The sequence below is a fragment of the Nestor notabilis genome, unplaced genomic scaffold, assembly GCF_000696875.1.
Source record: "Nestor notabilis isolate BGI_N333 unplaced genomic scaffold, ASM69687v1 scaffold34262, whole genome shotgun sequence".
NCBI lineage: Eukaryota > Metazoa > Chordata > Aves > Psittaciformes > Psittacidae > Nestor > Nestor notabilis.
The window spans coordinates 2,782-12,724 of NW_009918517.1; the positions used below are offsets into that span (position 1 = coordinate 2,782).

At 41.6% G+C, this 9,943-nt stretch overlaps 1 protein-coding gene across 1 annotated transcript in view; it reads right to left on the reverse strand.

Annotated features, from left to right (window-relative positions):
• Positions 1-506: 506 nt before the first annotated feature.
• LOC104401981 (actin-related protein 2/3 complex subunit 1A) overlaps positions 507-9,943 on the reverse strand; it is a 13,392-nt gene continuing 3,955 nt past the window's right edge. Inside the window, exons 4-9 of the mRNA XM_010009735.1 lie at positions 8,061-8,168; positions 4,385-4,597; positions 2,956-3,031; positions 2,564-2,757; positions 1,761-1,851; positions 507-911 (exon numbers count right to left, since the gene is read on the reverse strand). Coding sequence (XP_010008037.1) covers positions 873-911; positions 1,761-1,851; positions 2,564-2,757; positions 2,956-3,031; positions 4,385-4,597; positions 8,061-8,168 — 721 coding nt within the window. The 3' untranslated portion in view covers positions 507-872. The remainder of the gene's footprint in view (positions 912-1,760; positions 1,852-2,563; positions 2,758-2,955; positions 3,032-4,384; positions 4,598-8,060; positions 8,169-9,943) is intronic.

Genomic DNA, 9,943 nt, shown 5'->3' on the forward strand with positions numbered 1-9,943 from the left:
GGTCTGTGCAGCTTCATGGACTTACACAGTGAGTTGCTTTCAATTTGACCTCCGAAGATGTGGCTCAGCAGATTTTTGTCTCACTTTCCACATGCAGCCTTCCAGCCTGTATTCTGAACACTGTGAGGAGTCTTTGTGCAGATCCTAAAAGGTACCTACGAATCACTCTGGTCATTCACCTTTGGAAGACTCTGACCCATTGAATGGACAGCAAGAAAGGCATTCAGGTTAACTGATCTATTACCAGACTCAATGCAGACAGAATTAAGAGGAGTAGGACAGAACTGTTCATCCTCCGAAATCATCACCTCAAGGGAACAATTCCACAGCTGAATCTTCGCATCCAACTCCAGGACTTCATCTGTCAACTAAGAAACTTCAGTAAAGATGAACTATTCCTCTTTTAAGGCCATAAAATATCAGTGCAGGGGTTTTCCTTATTCCTTTTGAGTTAATTCCCTTAATATCCTTTTTTAACCTCTGCCAATGAGCATCCAAGCAAAGAATCAGTTTTTCTTTTTTTATTATTATTATTATTTCTAGCAGACAATTTACATAAAATTCCCCTTTTAAGTTAGTGATTCAGAACTTCCTGCAATAAACTACTTAAGGAGCAGCTTTGGTAAAGAATGGAATGAAACAACCAACCGAAAACAAAAAGAACAACCAAAACAAAATATATAAGAACAATCACAGCTGATTTTGAAACCAACACAATTCACCAAATTGATATCCAAAAGAAAATCTGCCAAGCTGTATTTTCTCAGTGTTTCCAAGTTATTCCACCTTCCTCCTCCCTTTTCGGGTTTGTGCAGATGTGGGAGCTGCGTTCTGTCAAGCAGTTTGTCCTGCTAGATGATGGAAATCCACCTTTACATGATTCGTAGACCTTGGATAGAGGACTCTAAGGTCTTGAAAGAGAGAAAAATCTTAATCACAATCTGCTGCAGTTTCCTGTGGTGAATAATTCAGTGGAGATGCTGACGCTGATAGTTGAGATTAGACTCAGATTCAAGAGCCAGAGACCACTACAGCCATTCCTTTCAAACTCATGCATATATAGACCAATGATTCCATACTGAAACTGCATTAAACAGCTTATGAATCACCTCAATTTCGTGGCTCCTGTTCCCACCAGAGATCGCTGGCATTACAGAATAGACAGGCTATGTTTTACCTAAGAGGCAGAGCAGGCTCTCAGCAGCTCGGGGAGGCCAGCAGAGACCTCTGTTGGCCAGTCCTCAGCAAAGCAAGCACTTGCATGCCCAAATCCTTTCAGGGTTTTCAATACAGGACTCACTGTATTCTGTAACTCTTTGAGGTAACTTCTTACTGCTTTGTAAGTTAATTCTGAGAGGGAAGACTCAGAAGAAGAAGAGGTTCTGCAGAAGGACAGTGAACAGAGCTCAAAGGGATGGGAGCAAGAAGAGGTAGTGGGCCGTGTTGTACCAACGATTGTTCCAAGGCTGATGGTGGCTGAGGTAGGGGTTGGAGGAGGAATTAGTGGGATTCCTACAGGGACATTAAATGATTCCATGAAAAAATTAAGTCTGGATTAGCACCACCTGCTAAACAAAGCCTATCTGCACTTATGCCGAATCTTGAACCTGTCTAAGGAAGACAGTTCACTAATGGCCTTGAATATTCCAGTCTGGATTTCCTGCTGCTAATAAAACCTGCCTTAGGGCTGAGCATCTGAGGTTAATACTAGAGATCACCAAAGCCCTCCTCACCACATAAACACAGTAGTAAAAGCATACCTTGAAATCCCAGATGGTCATTGCTCCATCAATGCCCGTGGTGCAGAATTTACGACAATCTCGTTTGTCTATCTCATAAATAGACACTTGGCTGAAAGCAGAGAGTGAGAGCTGGTAACACAGACACCCATTCCACAGAGCCAAAAAGCTGGAAAACCTGGGTTGAATTCAACTCCTACTCTCTCCAAGGGAGACATGAGTATAACAGAGCTTATGTTAGATTTTGGGTACAATGCTTCAGAAAAATAAGCACAAAAATAGGATGCTGAAAGCTCTTTTACTGCTCTGTGGCTGCAGCCTGAACATTTTCCTTGGATAAAGGAATGGATAAATTGCTTCAGGAATAGCAGCATCCTCCAGGCTCACATATTTTTTTCAATGCAAGGATATTGTACTCAGTTAACCTGAACTGATCCTTGTGATGAATAAATACACCTGGAAATCACTTCTGCAATAGGAAGCTGCAATGGGAATTCCTGCTCCAGGTGAATTTTGCTAACTAGATTTTGCACAGTGCTACCAATGGCTCGTGAAGTAGCTACGTATTTGATAAGATAAGCTGTGTTGAAGTTCCAGAGCACATTAAACATGAGCAAACAGCAGTAGTATGCATGCCACGTTAATGATTAACTTCACCAGCTTCCATATAAATCCCAGGTACAGACAGCTGGTAGCAAAAGGCTAAAAGGGGATACCAGCTAAACCCGGATGGCATAGCTCTCATCAGTTTGCAGTACATCCTGGGAAACCAAAGTGATGAGGAAAGCATTCCTTCCCCTTGGAAGGGCAGGCAGGACACTCACGTTATACTGTTTTGGTGCAGTGTCTCCAGGGTCGTGTTACGATCTTCCGTAGTGGCTCTTTTATCCATGTTCCGGAAGCGTTCCATCGCAGAAATATTACGCTGGATGCTCTGTTTTGGAATGTCTAGTTTGGAAACGAAGGTCAGCAAGCCACGGTCATCACAGTTAAAGAGCATGGGGCAGCAGTCATGGCCCTGCAATCAAACAACATGAAAGCATGTCAGGAAACAAACACAATCACCGTTTCATTTGCTGCTGCTGTTAACTGCAGAAACGCAAAGACTGACGCTATGGAAGAGTTTGCTTATTGCTAAGTGATAGTAGTAACTTTGGGGTTTCTCCCTCTCCAAAACACTACAAAACTCTACAAGGAGAAGATAAAAGACACTTACAGCTGCCACCACACTGTTCTCGGAGACAAACGAGACGCTCAGGAGTGGAAGGAACTCTGTTTTCAGCTGCGAAACCCTGAACACAAGAACATTTGTTAAAGGACTTCATTGAAACCCCTCCTCTTTGGCTCCAACCAAAATTAGAGACCATTCCCACACAAGGATTATTGGAAAAGAAGGTCAGTGTAGCTCAGCTGTCCCAAAGTGACACCAGAAGGTTGAAATGTGTAATAGAATGTTTTAACCTAATGGAAGTGTCCTGGAAGATCTATACTAAACATGAAGTATTCCAGGTAAAGGCTGGAGTTATCTGGTGTTGTGTGTACACAGTGTTCAAAAAAGAATTAATACCTCCACAAAAGGTCCACATTAATGAAGCTATTAGTTTCATTGGTGGATAAAAACACTGAAGATTTAGTGCTTGACATCATCTTTTCAGGAGGAAAAAGCCTGTGTGTTAAATTAAGTCAACTTTTGTGATGTTCTAACAAATGAGGGAAGAATTCCAGTACGCTTTATACTCAAATGATGTCCCCAGCCAGGTACTTCTACAGCTGCAGCCATCAGAACCATAATTAAAACTGAAGCACAGCAATGCCAGATTGATCCACTAGAGATCTCTGCTACCAAAATGCATGAGCAACCTCTTCCTTCTTGGTTAGAAAGCCACAGACACTGAGAAGTTATGCAGATGAGGAGCAGAGGGAGGAATTACATTAGATTTAGATTAGACATTAGAAGGGAATTCTTTACTATGAGGTGGTGAAACACTGGCACAGCGTGCCCAGAGAAGCTGTGGCTGCCCCATCCCTGGCAGTGTTCAAGGCCAGGTTGGACACAGGGGCTTGGAGCAACCTGCTCTAGTGGAAGGTGTCCCTGCCTGTGGCAGGGGTTGGAGCTGGAGGAGCTTTAAGGTCCCTTCAACCCAAACTAGAGAATTGTTAATGAATGAATTGTTAATAAACTATTTTGTTGGATTGGAAGGTGTAAGTTGAAACCTTGCAGCAGCAGTGTCTTAAGGACAGTGGTTGGAGTTAACATTTCATGAAACAAACAACTCATTTTCCACATCCTGGTTGGGAACAGGGTCTTCGTTACAGAGTGAGCATGTTTCTGGATTCTCCTGAATCCATTTACAAGGAAATACTGTTTTTCCCCAATCTCTAAAGTGGAACATACTTTTCTTTCAAATGCTCCCACCCTGAGTAAACTGACTGCACCCTCACTGAAGAATTCTTACCAGAAATGTCAATTATATCATCTAAAATTCCAAGAGTCTGCCTTATTTTTACGTGTCTCAAAGAGACTCCTGGAATCAACAGTAATATTGTCACAACTGGGAAGAGCAGTCACAGCTTTCATTGTTGTAAGCACGGTACTCCACATACTCCACCCTTCTGTGTCAAACTGGCAAGAAGAACATACTTACATCATATTCTTTGAGGCATCAGCAACTGACACAGTGCTGTCATGACTGACCCAGGCTAAGCGGTTACCACTGGCAGAAAAACTGACACTGTGCACCCATCCACCACTTCCAGCACCCCCAAATTCTGACATCAGCTGCCCAAAAGGCATTTTGGAGCCCCAGGGTGTACTGGCTGGTTTTTCATCCACTTCCTTAATGTAAGCAGAAAACACCCTGCAAATGAAAAGATTTCAGTATGAACAAAGAGAGAAAAAGACCTCCTGGGAGCTTCATGTTCATTTTGTATTGGAAGCAAATAGATGCATTCTAATTCCACCAAAGTAACATACTATCCTCAAACAACAAGCCACTAGTGGCTGGGGAGCTTCAGTATGCAGAGAGAAAGCAACAGGACAAGGGCTGTAATGCATATAGGTTTCTGTTCTTGTGTCTCTCTCCTTTTCCAGAAGATGGCACAAGCACATACATTGTCATTGCATTTTCCACTGTGCTGAGATTTTCCTTTCATCCTTTTGAGGTCCTAAATAATTCTGAGAGTCAGTTCTTCAGTCAGAGAAAACCCACAATCAGTATGCAGAGAGAAAGCAACAGTACAAGGGCTGTAATGCATATAGGTTTCTGTTCTTGTGTCTCTCTCCTTTTCCAGAAGATGGCACAAGCACATACATTGTCATTGCATTTTCCACTGTGCTGAGATTTTCCTTTCATCCTTTTGAGGTCCTAAATAATTCTGAGAGTCAGTTCTTCAGTCAGAGAAAACCCACAAATTGCACTGTATAATTAGAAGCTGCTACAAACACCTACAAAATTACCCACTTTTCAAGAACATTCACTTTGTAGCCGGGTTTCAAAGAAAGAAAACTGATGTTCCAATCCCAGCACTACAGTTTTCAAGAGATGTTTAAATAGAAAAGCCTCCCCCTTCCATCAAATTCCTTCTGCATGATTCAGACATGCCACAATATGGTGTTCTTGACTGTTGCCATGGAAGTTACTGGGACGTCACAAACATAGGATAAGAGTCCATTGAGCAGAAGGAACAAGTGAGCCACGACATACTACTAACCAGAGAAATATGCCAGTAAAATGAAAACCTGTGATCAAATACTGGTTGCAGTCAAACAATATATATGTTTATAGGGAGTTTAAGGAAATGTTGCTCCCCCCTCCCTGTTATTTGAAATCTTTTACACATGTGGAGTATGCACTTCAAAAGGTCTCTGTATTCAGCTTATTCAAATAAAGCAGATCATTTGGAAGAAGAAGGGTTTAACTGCAGCTATATTAGGTAGAGATTTTCAGAGCATTAAGTGTGAATTTATACTGGGCTCTATCAGTTTAAATATAATCTAATGATAATCCTTCAACCAACTTAATTTTATAGAGACATCTAAAAGGACCTATCTCTTAATGTATGGAAATGGGACACGATGTTTAAAGCAACAGCTTTTAACACAAGGCAGAAAAATCCTTCCTATGTAGTGAAAGACGTTGAAGATAACTGTTACAAAAAAGAGTATTTTCCTTTACTGAAGTCTCCCTCCCTTTTAAACCCAAAATCAACTCAGCTTGAAGGCCCCAGCCTTCAAAGAACAGTGGGAAATGACTTTCACTCCCACAGCAGCATTGTTCCAGCAAGAATATAAAATTCACACCTATGTGGTGCTGGTAGCTAGATATGTATTTCTAAAGGCAAATGTAAGAGGAGCTCATCCAGGCCAGGCACCAAGGCAACTCTGCTGATACTGAGCAGCTTGGAGCCTCTTTGTACTCCATCCTTTACCCAAATGTCTCCCACTTTGCTGCTTATTAGTTGGCAGTGGCTCTGGCAGATCCATTTCATAATTCTCTTCAGAGCCACTTATCAGAGCAGATGCACACTTCAGGCCCAGATAGCTTCATTATCTTTACTAAATTACTGAACATTCCCTGGAACTGGAATTCTAGAGATCTGTATTCATCATTCACCAAAGAGAACATTCTTTCATGGGTCTGGGGAAGAAACAGAAACCTAGTACCAATCTCTACTACTGTTCTTTAATATTTCTATATGGATGTTTCCATGATAAAAGCAGCAAAATGATGAAATGAGTCATCCTAAACTACAATGTTAAGGAAGAGCAGAAAGTTTCCCAAATGTTTTAAATCAAGAGCTGGGGTTTTCTTTCAAAATACACCCCATTTTCAGAGAAGTAGGATGCAGGACAATGAGTTTTCTGATGGGAAACAAAAGACTAAATCAGTCTTTCTAGAGAATGCTCCTAGGAAATCAACTGAACAACACCTTGACTTCCTTATAAAACAAAAAAACCCAAATACACACACACAGCTCCCAAAGAAACCCAATCCACAGTGAACAGAAAATGATGCAAATCTAACTTCTCAACCAAAACAGGGAAGAGGAGGTATCAGGGATGCAATGTACACAACAAGCACCAAACAAAGCCTGGAGATGAAAGAGCTCAAGTCCAAAGTAACACATAGAGATCTATGTATCAGATGACCTAATGCTGAAGTCCTAAAATGCTTCGTGAACATGAAGAAGTTCCCATATGTGAAAAGCAGTTGCTTTGGAAGATGAATGAGTACATTTTACAACCCTTTTTTTTGTGAAAGGAAGTGAACATGTATAGTTTATCTCATTAAATCTGGAGCTACGGCAAGAAAGGAAGACAACTCTCCTCTTCTTCCCAGCTTCCATTTAACACCTCTCCTTACATAAAAAGGTATCAAAAGATAGAATTTAGATGCCTGGGTTTCATTCTGAAATATGGAATGTAATAGTCCCACCTCCCCCTCCCACTCCTTCTTAGTCATTTTTAGTACACACTTTGAAGCTTAAAAATTGCTCTATTACATAAAGAACTTAAGAAAAGAAGCTTTCATTAGAATTCATGGTACAAGTGATTAATTAAAAGCTGAATTCAAGTCAACCACTCTGCAGACACTTCTCATGCAGACTTCACTGCAGTGACCCCAGACACTCAGCACAGGGCAACGTGCAGGACCTATCCCCTCACTGTGTAACTTCACAACCAGTTTGGAAGACCACACCATCCAGCCCACATCCCAATCTGGTTTTACCCGCCTTGGAGTTTTTTAATGCTCTGTTTTGTTGTCCTGAGTTTCAGATGGATCAATTCCTTGACCACTTTGCTCAAGGTGAGCAATTCCTTGCTCGCCACACGGGTGCAAGAGTGTTAAGGCACAGGCAATGGGGAGAGAACAAGTGACTCAGGGAAGAGAAAGATGAGATCCTGCCTTTGGAAGAGCCATGTATACTGTGAGTTTTGGAACTGCACTGTTAGGATACTGCTTTTTAAACTCTAAGTAGCAATGCTAGTGTTTTACAAGATAGCACCTGCTAGCCTAATTTAAGCTAGACCTTAGCACTCAGTGCATGCACAGTAGTACTACTTCTGTGTACTGCTAGTAAAGACACCCACCAGATCATTGAGGCATGTCCCTCACCAGATACATGTTAGCAGTTCAAAGGCTGCAGTGGTAGCACCAAAGCCAAGGCTTCTCAAGCTGGATGTTTTCTTGTGGTAACAGCAACAGTATGCAATGAGCCATCTTCTATTCTGACAGCAAATGCAAGATCAGCATGCTCATGGTACTGACAACAGGAAACAGTAATCCAAAGTGATTTAGAGATGCTTTATTTCTCTCTCACCTGCACTTGAAGTCACAGGATCCTGCAGCCAGCAGAACATTATTTGGGTGCCAGTCCAGGCTCAGGACAGTGGAACGAATGGGCTTTTTAATGTGTTTGCTCACCCACCTGAATTAAGGAGAAAAATAAAAGAGAGATTTAAAATGAGGATGGAAATATTTTACCAGACTCCCCCAATTCCATGAAGTACTCCTCAAAAAGATCGCCCTTTGCCACTGACTACACACAGCAGTTTTGCAACCACACTTTCATGCCCCAAACTTTTGTATTCCCTTGTAGTCTGTGAACTTTATCTGGTTATCTTCATTCAGATTTTAAATACTATGAACAAACTCCCTCTTCACCTGTGTTTTATTCCCCTTGTAATTAATTTCTGTAATACATCAGACAGGATTCCATAGTGTGCATTTTGTGCAGTATTTGCCTGGTCCTTTACATCCTATGAATAAGAGCTCAGCTTTGCCTGTCACACTGAGCTAAGCAGCACTATTTTCTTTGCTCACTGAGCACCATTCCTCTCCAGCTCCTTCCAGTGAGTTTCACAGCCACCTCTCTTGCCTATTGACTTCTCTACTGTTTAATAATACAGTAACTATAAAATGCAGCAATAATAGGTGAACTGCCAATGGTATGACCAGCCCATAATCTGAACTACAGTGAAAAGTGGTCCTGATGTTGAATGCATCAATATCAGCCTAAATACGTCTCAGCAGATTTAATCTGTTTGAACTATTTACAAAACAGTAATGAAATCTGTTATTCACTTGATGGCCTTTGGGATGATGGTGCTATATCTTTCAATTTACTTCCATCAGGCAAAAGCAGTTTTAAGGATCACACTAAATGGTTTGTCTTCAACAGATAAGTTTTGATCCTTCTGCAGACAAGTGAGGCAGAGAAAATGTTAATAACTGAGTGCGTTGGAAAGCATAAAAGTCCAAAACAAGTATTTTGCAGGTGGTATTGTTGTTTACCACCTCCACATGGAAGACTGCACACCATGGGCACAGACACCTGTGGTTTAATGCACGTTTATGCAACCCAAGGTAACAGATCCTCAACATACTGATTTCACCTACAGATGATTTGGTAAATGCAGCTTTACATGTTCAGCTGCAGATGGAGATCCATTAAAGATCAGAAGCACTAAGTTCATATGCCAAAGAAGTGTGAAGGGTGGAAGTAGCTGTGATAGTCCTGTCTGAAGTCTGCAAACTGGGATACAAATATATGACAGAATACAGAACAGGTAGATGACAAGCTTGAATGTTTTCTAATAGACCACCCTGGAGATAAGTGACAGACTTGAGCAATTTAGTGACAAGAAATGCACCAAAATAGTATCTATGGAAGAAAGACATAAGTCAAGGTTCCCTCATTCATTCTGGAAAGAAGTGGGGGAGGAAATATCTCTCTTTTTTCAACCATACAGCTGTGGTAAAAAAATTTTGTTCTCTGGAGGAATTCTTGCACATATGTTTGTGTCAGCTGGAACACATCCACTCTAACATGTATAACCTGAAAATACACCAAGTCCAAGGCCTTTAGGTGCTATACCAGAGTAAAGAAGAGGAAACCTTTTCTCTAAGGTTGTCCTGGGTTCAGCTACAGCAGTCAATTTTCTCCTTCTTAGTAGCTGGTGCAGAGCTGTGTTTTTGACTTTCAGCCTGGGAACAACGCTGATAACACCGATGTTTTTAGTTGTTGCTCAGTAATGTTTACTCTGACCAAGGACTTTCTCAGTCTCATGCTCTGCCAGGGAGGAGGGGAAGCCGGGAGGAAGCAGAGCCAGGACACCTGACCCAAACTGGCCAAAGGGGTATTCCATACCACAGCACGTCATGCCCAGTATATAAACTGGGGAGAGTCACCCGGAAGGCCCA